General features: G+C 31.4%; 2 protein-coding genes across 2 annotated transcripts; both read left to right on the top strand.

Annotated features, from left to right (window-relative positions):
• Positions 1-156: 156 nt before the first annotated feature.
• On the top strand, positions 157-2,815 carry LOC107477882 (lanC-like protein GCL2). Its single transcript, XM_016097968.3, has 6 exons — positions 157-463; positions 550-728; positions 832-943; positions 1,452-1,568; positions 1,681-2,001; positions 2,379-2,815. Exons 1-6 carry the CDS (start codon positions 284-286, stop codon positions 2,715-2,717), a joined length of 1,248 nt encoding a protein of 415 aa, XP_015953454.1. The 5' UTR covers positions 157-283; the 3' UTR covers positions 2,718-2,815.
• A 2,156-nt stretch (positions 2,816-4,971) lies between these two features.
• Positions 4,972-11,547, top strand: LOC107477883 (amine oxidase [copper-containing] gamma 2). Its single transcript, XM_016097969.3, has 7 exons — positions 4,972-5,234; positions 6,806-7,225; positions 7,668-8,201; positions 8,800-9,117; positions 9,770-9,883; positions 9,957-10,504; positions 11,241-11,547. The coding sequence occupies exons 2-7, from the start codon at positions 6,839-6,841 to the stop codon at positions 11,449-11,451; spliced, it is 2,112 nt and encodes a 703-aa protein (XP_015953455.1). The 5' UTR covers positions 4,972-5,234; positions 6,806-6,838; the 3' UTR covers positions 11,452-11,547.
• The last annotated feature ends 2,457 nt before the right edge of the window (positions 11,548-14,004 follow it).

Below are 14,004 nucleotides of genomic sequence, written 5' to 3'. Positions count from 1 at the left end.
AAAAGATAACACTAATAGTTATATTTCTAATACTCTCTAAACCTCTATTGTGTATAAATATTTTATTGGCTTCCATACTTTTTCATAAAAAATTTAACCTTAAAAAATACATTTATTAATTATGATCTTCTGGAAGTGGACGTGGGAAAGCCAATGCTGGACACCTCACAAAATCCAGAGTCCGGATCGTAAAATGAGCGAAAAGCCAAAGCCAACGGCCTGATTCATTCATTTGGAATCCCAAACACATCTTCTACCACCTTCCTCTTACTCAAAATCACCCATGGCGGACCGCTTCTTCCCCAACTCCATGCCCGAATTCGTACCCGAAACGGCGCCGTCTACCCCTCTTGAACAACAAGAAGCCGTTACTGTCGGCGACTCACTCCCGAAGCTGCTGGCCATGCCCCACGCCCCACTCTGGGAGCGTCTCAAACGCGCTGCCCTCGACCTCAAAGAAACCGTACCCACTACTACCAATCTCCGCCATCACACGCACTCTCTTTCACTTCCACGCACGCTAACCTCTCGAATTTGTGTTTGTGTCAGATAGTGGTGGAGACTTGGGGGTTATCGGGCCAGCGCGCACGTGACTTCACTCTCTATTGCGGCCTCCTCGGCACATCTTTTCTTCTCCTCAAATCGTACCACGTGACCGGAAACGCAAATGACCTTGCGCTGTGTTCCCAAGTTGTGAAGGCTTGCGACGCTGCTTCTGCCACCTCCAGGTTCTCATTTTCTAAATATCTTATTCTTAATTTCAGTTTCTTGGAAGTTAGTTAGTTAGAGGTTTGTTAAGTTTTAAAGGGTGAAACATGAATTGAATGGCAGGGATGTGAGTTTCCTTTGTGGGCGTGCTGGTGTGTGCGCCCTTGGGGCTGTGGCTGCGAAGCTCGCTGGGGATGATGAGTCCTTGAGGTACTACTTGGCTCAATTTGAAAAGGTATTCCACTACAATTTATTTTATTTCGAGTAAAAAATGGTAGGTTAGGTAACTGAGTTATGGAAATTATCATTCACTACTAAATTTAAGAAAACAATTTAGGGCTAAACATGGAGTGATGATTCAGGATTATTTATGAGGTCTGATGTTTTTGTTTACTTTTTGAAGGGAAGAACCTCAATTATAGCACCAAAAGGTTCAAAATTCTAACAAGTTAGTTCTTAAAAGAGAGTTTATTATAGTGAGTTATGTTTACTAATGGGCTTTACTTGTGTTGCCAAAAGATGTTTTAGGGCTACTTTGCTAGCAAATCAAGCTTTTAGGCATTTATTTATTTGTTTGTTGGTATTTTAAGAACCAATTTGTTACTATATTGATCATTGTGGTATCTAAAGAGCATATAATTATCTCTTTGTTTGGGATTAAATTTTGAACTTTGGGATCGTTTGAGGACCAAATTGGTGGTCCTCCCTTTTCTCGAGGTTATTAATGTGGGGGTTTGATGCAGATTAAGCTACCAAGAAGTCTTCCTGACGAGTTGCTATATGGGAGGGTAGGTTTTCTTTGGGCATGTTTATTCTTAAACAAGCATCTTGGTCAGGGGACAGTTCCGTCCACTTACACTGTGAGTTTAGTTTACCAACAAGTTTTGCCTTTTTTTGGAATTTGATTTGCGTTGAATTGATCTCAAAGAAAGGTTAGGATACTGGAGATCTAAATTTTGATATCGCTGTCAGCGTGTGGTTGTGGATGAAATCATAAAGAACGGAAGGGCAATGGGTAGGAAATTGGGAAGATGCCCATTGATGTTCGAATGGTATGGAGAGAAGTATTGGGGTGCTGCACATGGACTGGCTGGGATTATGCATGTCTTGATGGATATGGATTTAAAGCCAGATGAGCTTGAGGACGTCAAGGGCACCCTTAAATATATGATACACAATCGCTTTCCAAGTGGAAACTATCCTGCTAGTGAAGATGATAGAAAGAGAGACGTCCTTGTTCACTGGTGTCATGGGGCTCCTGGAGTGGCCCTCACACTTGTCAAAGCAGCTAAGGTAAAAAGGATCCTTACGACTGTTTAAAAGCTGCAAAATTTCTTATTTTGATTTATGAAACACTTAATTACGTAATGTCATCATTGTTAAACACCATTTCCCTTTCTTGTTTGATTTCACTTTACTGTTTTATGATATGCAATATTGTGGAAGCTGCTTATTTTTTTACCCTTAAAAATAATTCTTTGTGGAAGTGCCAGTGTCAATAATGCTGTTTGAATGTCCATGTCAATCATTTTTTATTAAATGTTGCCACAAACTAAGCAGTTAGGACAAATGCACAATTTTTTGTTTACCGTGTTTTAATTTCTATTTGTTACTTGTCTCATCTCACTATCATGGGACACTTGTAATAAACTTTCTCTTGAAAAACTCAGCTTTTTGGAGATAAGGAATTCTTGGATGCTGCTATAGAAGCTGCAGAGGTTGTTTGGAACCGTGGTCTACTTAAGCGAGTTGGGATTTGCCATGGTATTAGTGGGAATGCATATGTCTTCTTGTCACTATACCAACTAACCAGGGATGCAAAGTATTTATACAGGGCCAAAGCTTTTGCTTGCTTTTTGCTTGAGAGAGCTCATAAGCTGATATCACAAGGTGAAATGCATGCAGGTGATACACCATATTCCTTGTTTGAAGGGCAAGGAGGTATGGCTTATCTCTTCTTTGACATGATTGACCCTACTCAATCTAAATTCCCAGCTTATGAACTATGAGAAACAACATATTATGTAAGGGAGGCCTTTATGTATGATGTAAAATCAATGTAAATGGAAATGTGAATAAAATGACTAAACGAGAGTCTTAGACATGATATGTAGCTTTTACTTCTTAGTGGTAGGATATCCTTGTTTATGCATGATTTTTCCCTCTTACAACTGACAAAACTCTTCATAACTTCTTTTGTGGTATGAGATGGCCCCGTATAATCTCATTCTTTGGTGTGAAATTAGTCGCCAATGCTGAATCTGGATAGAAGCCAGAAGGCCAAGTTTTGTCAAGGGCGTTTGAGAGTTGAGATATTAAAGTAGGGAATGACTTTGAAGTTTATTTAATCTTTAACTCTCCTCGTATTTTCTTTTCCTAGAAAATTCCAACTCATACGTATCCTTAGGTTCTTAGCAGAATGAAGGAGGAATGCAACCATCGGACGTTACAGTTTCAAATATAAAAAATGGTAGGAAAGCTGTGTTTCGTTATTTAGGATGAGGATTCTTTTTAAGTTAAAATTAAATCTGAAGTTTTGAACCATAATAATGAACTTGAGTTTACTGTGATGAGTATTAGATTGGAATTGAGCAGCAGTCAATGTTTCAACTTTCAACAGCAGTCATTGTTTTCACAACCACTCATAAGTTTCTAATAGAAGGCTTGCACGAGGAGAGAGCTAGACATTAAGCTAAATTCGCCACCTAGTCAAAAGGCCATTGAAATGAGTGACATTTTTGCATAGTCGAATCGAACTTGTTACTTGTTGCTTTTCCCTCGGCCCCTGTCTCTAACCCCCGTGATTTTACCTCCCTAAATGGAACAAGATTAGATGTAGTCATGGCAAATGATTTCTTGATCTCTTAATCGATGGTGTAAAGCCGCTAAGAAGTCGTCTTCATTTAAGACGAGGCGTAGGAAAACCGGCACACAGAAATCACTGGCCCTCCCCAAACGAACCTGTGAAGTCAAAATCCTCTCGGTGCATCCTCTGATATATGTAAGGGGATTTTGAACTAAGCTAGCGAAAGATAATCTGAACGGTGTGTTTGATTTAGCGTTTTAGCGTTTGAGTTACAGAACGTATGTTCAATTGTCTGGAAAATTTTAATTTTTTGTTTGGCTTTTTTTTTTTTCGCGTACTAAACGCATACCTGATTCTATGCTTCGACTCCTGTTTATTTGAAGCAATATATTGTGGTTTTTGTGTTCAATATGATGCAAAATTCTTTTTACAAACTTTAATCCAACTAGCTCTTCTGCCTTAAATGTAATAACAGGAAGTGATTACCATTTGGTTTTCTTTAAGGCAAATGTTTCAATTTGATTTATATCAGTGTTGGTAACCCTTTAAAATTCAGATTGATCGAACTGTAACGCGAGGAATCAAAAGTGGTTGGACTAAAAATAATAAAACTGTTGATCTGATACCTAGGTTAAATGGCATCAAGGGTAAAAAGGTACTAACTGGAAACTAAGCCTTATCAGTCCCGAATTCAAAAATCTTTCTTAATTTGTGGAAAGAATTTTGTTACACTTATGTTTGGGACTTCGTTATCATAAAAAGTAAAGAAAAACATGCTATGTTTGGCAATTTGCCAATTTGGGGGATCTTTAATTTGGGTAGTTACTAGTTAGTAGTTGCAAATGATAACAGGTGGTTGCAAATTGCAATGTCAAATCACATAAAAATAATACCATTCAAACAGTTGAAACTGTTCTATTTTTTTTCCGTGGAAAAGAGTACACTTGGAACTAACACAAAATGGACGATAGATAACAAAGATACGACACATCTTATAGTGACCCCTAACCTCATGAGGAAACAAGTCACACAGAATTCAAAGGGTTATTAAATTTGAGCCTAGCTAAGACATTTTATTGCAGAGTTGAAATAAATTACGAAATGTGAAACATGTTTTAATGTCTATTTGTGAATGAAAAATCTAAATAAGGTTTGATGGAGAAAATAATGTTTAAACGCAGTTTTAAAAATATTTTATGAAATTGAATTATTAAAATACGAACTTGTTATACTTATGATTGAGTTAGATATAGTTGAATTTTAATTGTCATTAAAAAAAGAGATAGGAAAAAAAAAACTTCCTGCGGAATTATACTCCTTTCATAACAGTTGTAAAATCCAGATGTACGTTGATAATTCAACGGAAAAAAATAAGAAAAAAAAAAGAAAAATAAGAAAAAGTTTGATTGCGGCATTCAACAAACAAGAAGAGCCTAAAATGCTTGTCACCATATATTTCCAATCCTTGCCACTAGCCAGACGCCAGTAGTAGTCGCCACGCATTATGCAAATAGAAGCCTGTGAAGTGTGAACAGAAGAAGTACACAACCCATAAACCTTACTCTCAGACTTCATAAAAACCTTCACCTACCCCTGTTGCACATATTCTGTTATATTAGAAAACATTTAAAGGGCTCTGAAGATGAAAGAAAATTGTAGAACAGGAGAGTATCAAGTCAGGGTTTAGCTTTGCCTTTGGCCAATGAATCACTAATTGCAGGTAACTAACTAATAATTATATGCTAGTTTCCTTTACTTTGCTTAGGATTTTTCACTTCTATCTTGGCCACTGCATGCTAGTTCATGATTCATGTTGCAGCTGATAGGAAGTGTAGGGGAACAATTTTTTTTCTTAGAGTAAGGTGATAATTAGATTTTTAAAGATGTTGATCTTGGACTAATTAGTCCTTAAAGAAAAAAAAGTACCCTTAAAGATAGTAAACTATGGACATGTATGTTTTTTTATCACTAAATAGTGTAAAACAAAATCGAATTATCTATATATTTTGTTATTTATAGTAGTGTATGTCTCGTTATTGTTACATTAGCAGGACAACGATGTAGATTTGGACAGTGAATCATTTATTATCTTTTGAATTTTCATATACCTTTATTCCTTATTTATTACAAATTCTATCAAAATAAATGAAGTTTCGTTCCGAAAATTGTTATCTATATGATTATATTTCATAGATAAACATGTAAGAATAATTAATAACACATATAAATATTACCGTTAAGTGTTGAATTGATAAAAGGACATCATGTGTCTACTATTTATTATTGTGAATGACTAAATTAATACTTTTTTGTCTTTAAAAATTAATTAATTTGAAATCAAAATTTTCAAAGACTTAATGATCATTTACTCTTTTTCTTAAAAAGAAAAATACAGCGCTAGTCATGAAGTGATGAAGTCCCTGTTATTCATAGTTAAGTTTAAATGATATTGTTAGATACTTTTTTTTTTTATTGTAAAACTTATCATTTCATTTGAAATTTATATATCATAGATCATGACTATGAATTTCATATTAATCCAAAATTATTTTGGCATATTTTTCATAAAACAAAGTAACAATAATATAAAAATTTAAAATGCATATTAATAGGAATGGTTAGATTATGATCTTATTGATGTTCAATTTTTTCTTTTTAAAATTTAGTACAAATAACTTTTAACTATGTTAGATGTTTACTAAAATTAGTTATTAAAATTAATCACTAATATAGAATATACAATAAAATACAAATACATATTAACAATAAATTAAATAATACATAGTTATTGTCTTACTGATTTTAATATGCACATAATATTTTTGAATAATTTTTATAATAAATCATTGTTATTCAGTGGTTGAAGCAATAAAAATAATTTTCAAGACAAATATAATTTTGTTTAAATCTTAACTTCTAATGTAACCCTTTATATTAATAACGTTACAAATTTTTTAGAACAATCAATTTTTTTTTTACCGAAGTTAGGAAAACTTAAACCCATAACCTTTTAGATAAATATGAAACCATGCCATTTGAGTTATAACTCATTAGCTAGAACAATCAAATTAGATAACTAGTTTTTTTAACTAATAATCAAATATATTATTATTTTCACTATTAAGAGTGCTAGGATAAAGAAAGAAGACAATAGAAAATTGGTTTATTTTCATTTCTTAGTCTAGAAACTATATATGATTAATTTAGTAATTAATTTTTTTCTGTACATATAATATTTTTGAAAAAACATTGTATATAGAAGAGTGACACACTGAACTATTTCTATTTCAGGAACAGTCCTGCATAAAGTAACTAGCACACTCCATGGAGGGAAGAAAATTGAGAAGGTCTCTGGTTCTCTCAATATCTATATCATTCTTTCTACTCCTCACCTGGCTTCACCTTCCATCATCCCCTGAGAATTTCATCAAGAAACCGGGCCCCACACACCATGAATCGGATGTTCCTCACCACCCTTTAGACCCTTTAACCGTTCACGAATTCAACAAGGTCCGTGCCATTCTCGCCACGCACCCTCTCTTCGAGTCCTCATCCACGTACTCACTCAACGCCATTGCCCTTGAAGAGCCGGATAAAGAGCTCGTTCTCAAATGGAAGCGCGGAGATCCCCTTCTGCCAAGGAAGGCCTCCGTCACTGCTATGGTCAAGGGAAAATCTCATATCCTCTTAGTAGACCTCAATACTTCCGAGGTATACATAATCTTCTTTTGAACTAAAATTTGTCCCTACAGAATCACTACATTTTTTAACGTGAAAAATGTTATAAATACACCAAATTAATTTTTTCTGTATAAATACATACCTTATTAATTCATTTTTAACATATATTTTATGTTTTAACATGTGAGGAATGTTAAAAAAACTAATAAAATTTATTATTTTTGATTAATAATTTGTCAATAATATTTAATACATAATTAAAAGTATATTGTTGAATTATTAGACTAAAAAAAATAAACTAATAACTAAAAATGCAGATAAAAATAATAAATTTTATTAGTTCTTGAATTTTTTTTCTTTATGTGATACCAATGACTATTTTAATAGCTGATTTTTTATTTACATATAATATAATTGTTCTAATTTTATTCATCACAGCTCATTTAAATTATCTACTACTTATTCATGACAGGTATCCTATAATGAATTGGGTTCGACTTCGGGGTACCCAATATTAACGATAGAGGAGACGGCGAGAATACTCGAGGTTCCATTCAAGAACGTGGAGTTCAATAGCACCATCGCTCAGCGTGGGATCAACATGGGAGATGTTAAATGCGTGCCACTCTCTTCAGGGTGGTACAATATGCCAATAGAGAACAAAAGAAGGGTGATTAAGGTGCAGTGTTTTTCCATGAAGGACAGCGTGAACTTCTACATGAAACCAATTGAGGGGCTCACTGTGCTGATTGACATAGATAGGGAAGAGGTGTTGCACATTTTTGATAATGGCAGAGGCATCCCTGTTGCTAAGGGAATTGACACTGACTACCGTTACTCTGTTCAAAAACTGCGTGGTGAACTGCATCTCTTCAATCCAATATCAATGGAGCAGCCCAAAGGGCCAAGCTTCATAGTTGAAGATGGGCATTTGGTCAAATGGGCAAATTGGGAATTTCACTTGAAGGCAGATGCCAGAGCTGGGATCATAATTTCACAGGCCAAGGTAAGTTTCGATCATTAATTTCACTTGCAGCTTTGCAGGCATGCAGAAAACAAGTTAATATCATTAAACTCATAAATTGCTACTGTACACCGGAGATTAAATTTGATGTTACAGTGTTCACAAAAAATAACATATTTCTTAAGCTTAAATAAGATTTTAGTTTTTATATTAAAAAATGCCTATATAGACAGAAAATTAATTACCAAATTAATCATTATATATTTATATAAATATATGTATAATTTAACTTATTTTTAATATATATTTTATATTTTTATGTATATTTATATTAATGACTCTTCTTAGTTGCTTTTAATTAAATTTTTAATATGTATATTAAATAAATAAATTTTTAATAAATTTTATTATAAGACAATCAAATTTTAAAATATATTACTATAAGACAAACAAAGGAATCAATATAAAAGTAATTCTAGAAAAGAATATTTTTTTTTTTAAAACCAAAGTATCTGATTAAAAGTTTTTTAAAGATCAGTTTCCATGTATTGTGTAACAAATATCTATCAATAAGTATTTGAGTGGAATTAAAATCTTTTTGGATGCCAAAATTTTGAACCACATTTTACTTTTTTGAAAGGTTAGGGATCCAGACACGTCAGAGATGAGGAGCGTGATGTACAAAGGATTCACATCTGAATTGTTCGTACCGTATATGGATCCAACGGACGCGTGGTATTTCAAGACGTACATGGACGCGGGTGAATACGGGTTTGGGCTGCAAGCGATGCCTCTGGACCCACTCAACGACTGCCCAAGAAACGCTTACTACATGGATGCAGTCTTTGCAGCCGCTGATGCCACGCCCTACCTCCGACCCAACATCATCTGCGTCTTTGAGACCTATGCTGGCGACATTGCTTGGCGCCATGCTGAGACCCCTTTCAATAACTTCAAGGCAACACCATCTTTCTTATTTCTTCAAACACAAATGCTAAATTAATAAACTATTTTAATAATTAAATTAGTTTAATAACTTAAAATTGATAAATTAAAAGTTTTAATCGAAAAAGTTAAAAAAAAAGAAAAATAGATATACTCAAACTCGTGACTTTTTAAGTAAATATAGAAAGATTACGTAAGTTGAGTTATATATAACTCATTGACAAATGTTTTTTAATTGATAAAATATTTTTACTACTATTTTATGGAAATTTATATTGTTATTGTCTAGTTGATAATAATATTATTTTATTTATGTTACTGCTAAATTATCTTCATTTAAAAAATAAATTCTTTAAACAGGGAAAAAGAAATAGTGAAGGTAGAGAGTAAAAATTACACAAAAAATGTGAATATAATAATAAAAAAATATGAGAAGCTAATAGAATACTTATACAATGTATATTTAAGAATAATAATATGATTTATTTATCTTATTACAAATTTAGTAATACTACTAACCCCTCTTTGATCATTTTAATTGTTTGCATTGAATAATATGGTTGCAATTATTTTAACTTGCCTTTTAATGCGACCACTTTTAATTTTGTTTATAAAATAAATAAGATAAATAAATATTGTTACCGCCAATAAATAAATAATGTCAGGTTACAGAGGTGAGGCCAAAAGTGAATCTAGTGGTTCGGATGGCAGCCTCCGTGGGAAACTACGACTACATCGTTGACTGGGAATTCCAAACTGATGGGCTAATCAGATCAAAGGTTAGTGCATTTTTTCCCTTCAATATTTTATGTTATTAGTTGTTACTGCTTTTTACTTTTTTCAATTTCACAGGTTGGACTAAGTGGTATGTTGATGGTGAAAGGAACAATCTATGATCACATGAACCAAGTTCCAAGCGAAGAATATCTCTATGGCCCCCTTTTGAGCGAGAACTTAATCGGTGTAATTCATGACCATTACATCATCTATTACCTTGATTTGGACATAGATGGCACTGACAATTCATTTACCAAAGTAAATATTAAGAAACATGAGACCTCACCAGGAGAATCACCTAGAAAGAGCTACCTAAAAGCAATTAGAAATGTGGCAAAGACAGAGAAGGATGCACAAATAAGGCTCAGCCTCTATGACCCATCTGAATTTCACATGACAAACCCATCAAAAAAGACAAAGATAGGGAACCCAGTTGGGTACAAGGTGGTTCCAAGTGGCACAGCTGCTAGCCTTTTGGATCCTGAAGACCCACCACAGAAGAGGGCAGCATTTACAAATAACCAAATATGGGTCACTCCTTATAACAAGAGTGAACAATGGGCTGGTGGCTTATTTACTTACCAGAGCAAAGGTGATGACACACTTCAAGTATGGTCCAACAGGTTAGACATACACATACATTTGAATAAATTATTGACTATAAAAGATTTAAGTGTTTCATAATTCTAAGAAAAAATATAGAGAATCAATTTTTATTTAGTTAATTAGTCCATATTTTTTTTTTAATTTTAAAAGTTTTTATTTTTTGGAGAATTTATGGTTTAGAATTCATAATTTAAAATTTAAGATTAAAAATTTATAATTTAAGATGTATAATTCAAGATAAATAAAATAATTTTAAAAAATTGATTAATGTTAGCTGAAAAAAAATTAGTTCCTTAATATTACTTTTTTGATAATGAAAGATCAAAGATGTAAATTAATTTGATACACACTAAAAATTAAATTAGTTTGATAAAATAATCTATCGGACAACTCCTTATAAATAGTTTTGTTGAACTAATCCAATCTTTAATGAGTATCAAATTACTTTATAACATTTATGATTAGAATTTATAACTATTTAAATCTTTGATGATAAAATATAACATTTTATAACTTTTTGTTAAGAAAAATATTAGGTGATTAACACATTATTTTATTTTTATCTTATATTTAAATAATAACATTTTTTAAAAAGCTAAAAGTATTGGTCTCCTATCAATCGTTTATTAATGAATATCTTCAAAATATTTATTAAGGTTTATGAAAAGAAAAGTTTTAATTAAAAAGACAAAAAACTGAAGTTATTAATGCACTCAATTAAAAGAAAAGAAAATAACAGAAGCTTACATACAGGGATCGGGCAATTGAGAAGAAGGACATTGTGGTGTGGTACACACTTGGGTTCCATCACATACCTTGTCAAGAGGACTATCCCATCATGCCTACGGTGTCATCCAGCTTCGATCTAAAGCCTGTCAATTTCTTTGAGAGGAATCCAATCTTAAGGCTTCCTCCCAATTTCAAACATGATTTACCTCTTTGTACCTCTCATGTTTTAGCTTGAACCTCAACCATTTTTTAGCTTACACTAGTGTAGTGCTCGTGCATGCGAATGCTAAACCAATCCACCAGTTAATATAATATAAGTCACATTTACATACATCACAATGACATATACACTATTTTTTATAATTTTATTACAAATATATCATACATAATTGTAATTTGTACACTTCACATTGAGTCACCAAATTAAATAAACCAAGATCTCTATTTATAAATAAAAATAATGAATTTCTTATGATTAATATTAAGATATCAACGTAAAGAATATCTGTTATACTAAAATTAATTCTCAACAATAGAAAAAAAATTTCGTAGAGCTCGTAGCTATAAGTTAAAATTAAGTAATAAATAAATAAAAATATTACAAAAACTTGAAAAAATCAAATTATTGTAAAAAATAAAAATAAACATTTAAACATACGCATTGTCGCATTATACATTATGAAAAAATTTTCCTGTACACCACATTCAAAGTAGAATCGTCGTTTAGTGAACCATTATTAAATGTATTACTACATACTTTAAAAGATATTGCATAGAATTTTTCATGACTTAGAATAATAGTATTTATCATTAAATAATAACAAAAAATGCACATACTTTAAGATAAATTGTAAATATAATCCAATGTGCAACACTTCTTAATCAATGGTGTAACTGAAAAATTTTCATTGAGTTGTTCTTTGAAATTTTTCAGGTTTTGCTCTACTTTTGTGAGACCATCAGAGTCCTAATAACAATTTAACAACACATAATTAAATAGATAATTGCTTTACTTGACAGCAAAATGAGGAGAGAATAAAAAAAAGTATATGATAAATAATTATTTTTGGTATTAAATTATTCATGGTATAAAATTTTAAACTATTACTCAACAAGTGAAGGTATGTACTGCTAGATAGCATGCTTTCTCATTAGCTCGAAAATAATTTTGAGTTCAAAAATCAGGAGAATAGAGAAGAATAGGAAAACTAAATCGTCTAAAATGTTGAAAGTATGAAAATAATAAATTAGGAAAGAAATTAATATAACATCAAATTATACATCCACTTAATATAATAGATGTTCTTTTCAAATTTAACAAAATAATGATCATGTTGCTTAGAATGAAATTTACCCCAATTTTTAACAAAAAAGAGCTCCGCTTCAACAATTGATTGGGAGGAACAATAAATAAAGAATTAAGAAAAAATTTCGAGAAGAGATTAAAAAAAACTAAAAGTAATGAATTTACAAAAAGAAAATAGTAATCTTATCCAGCTAATAATTTTTAAACAGTGAAGTTTTGAGGTCTTTGAAAAGTAAACTAAAATTGATTTAGATCAATTATAACCCACAGAGACAGACATAAAAGACACAATACAATCATAAGTAAACTCTTAACTAGTTAATTTATTATCCAAGTGAAAAGAAAAGAAATGAAAAATAAAAAAAAGCAGAAGAAAAAACAAAAAATATATCTTCACATAAATCTGAATAATATTCAAAGTAACTTTCTTGATTTTTTGAATAAGATCTGATCATATTTGTCAAAAAAATAAAATAAAATAAAATAATAAATCAAAACTTAGCATTGCAAATAATAATAATAATAATAATAATAATAGCTTAAAATAATAATAAAAAACTTAAGAATTGTAAAAAATTTTAGAAAAAAAAAAGAAATTTTAAGGAACCCATTTGAAACAAAAAAAAGACCTTGTAAAAGTAAATTTTGAGCTAAGAGTATTTATAAATGGAGCCATTGATAAAAAATTATTCTTCTTTATCTGTCCATGGTAATAACTTTATAGTTATAGCACACTAAAGCCTCAGCTTCAACAATTAATGAACATATTAACACCATCAAGATCACTATCACATTTTACATTTTTTTTTGTTTCTTCATTCCATCATTATACACAAACGCTATCAAATTTAGAAAAAAAAAACCAAAGTATTTAAATTAGTAAAACTAAAAAACAAAAAGGAGAATTGTATTTGATGCAAGAGATTTACTATTGCAGAGTCTAATATGCAAAAGACACAATAATTTCAAATTGAATATTTCTACCAAATCAACAATTTAAATAAATCAAATTCTCTCATTGTTCTCCTAGAGGCTCTAGTTAAATTACAAAGTTCTTTAGACAAAAAATGACAATATTATCTGGAACTCAACATGTCTTTAGTTTTAGACATACTTTTCTAAATAAATTCCATCATTGCCAAATGCAGCAGCAACATCACACTTAGCAAATTCTAAACAAATTAAATATAGCTTTTTTTTTACAAAATGGCCATTTGCACGTGATATTGTTATAATGGCTAATGAAATACAGATTGATAAGTGAAGTTGTACTATAAATAATAAACCAATTCAAATAATAAGTCAAGAAGACTATTTCAACAAATTTATCTGTAACAAAATTTTGGGTGTCAGCTAATATAAAAATTCTAACACAACATTTTCATAAGATTTATAAATCATAAATCATAATAAAAATCAATTTCAAATGAGTGCATTACCCGTGCTTCACACGGGCATGTTTAATGTTCCAAACTATATAGA

Source organism: Arachis duranensis, chromosome 3 (genome assembly GCF_000817695.3).
Source record: "Arachis duranensis cultivar V14167 chromosome 3, aradu.V14167.gnm2.J7QH, whole genome shotgun sequence".
NCBI classification, from domain to species: domain Eukaryota; kingdom Viridiplantae; phylum Streptophyta; class Magnoliopsida; order Fabales; family Fabaceae; genus Arachis; species Arachis duranensis.
Note: the sequence above shows the minus strand (reverse complement) of the source record. Positions and strands in the feature narration are given on the sequence as shown.

Coding starts and splice junctions, on each gene's coding strand:
- LOC107477882 (XM_016097968.3), top strand. CDS start 284: ATGGCGGACCGCTTCTTCCCCAACTCCATGCCCGAATTCGTACCCGAA. Junction 729..831: donor GCTGCTTCTGCCACCTCCAG/GTTCTCATTTTC, acceptor ATTGAATGGCAG/GGATGTGAGTTTCCTTTGTG. Junction 944..1,451: donor ACTTGGCTCAATTTGAAAAG/GTATTCCACTAC, acceptor GGTTTGATGCAG/ATTAAGCTACCAAGAAGTCT.
- LOC107477883 (XM_016097969.3), top strand. CDS start 6,839: ATGGAGGGAAGAAAATTGAGAAGGTCTCTGGTTCTCTCAATATCTATA. Junction 7,226..7,667: donor TAGACCTCAATACTTCCGAG/GTATACATAATC, acceptor TATTCATGACAG/GTATCCTATAATGAATTGGG. Junction 9,884..9,956: donor ATGGGCTAATCAGATCAAAG/GTTAGTGCATTT, acceptor TCAATTTCACAG/GTTGGACTAAGTGGTATGTT.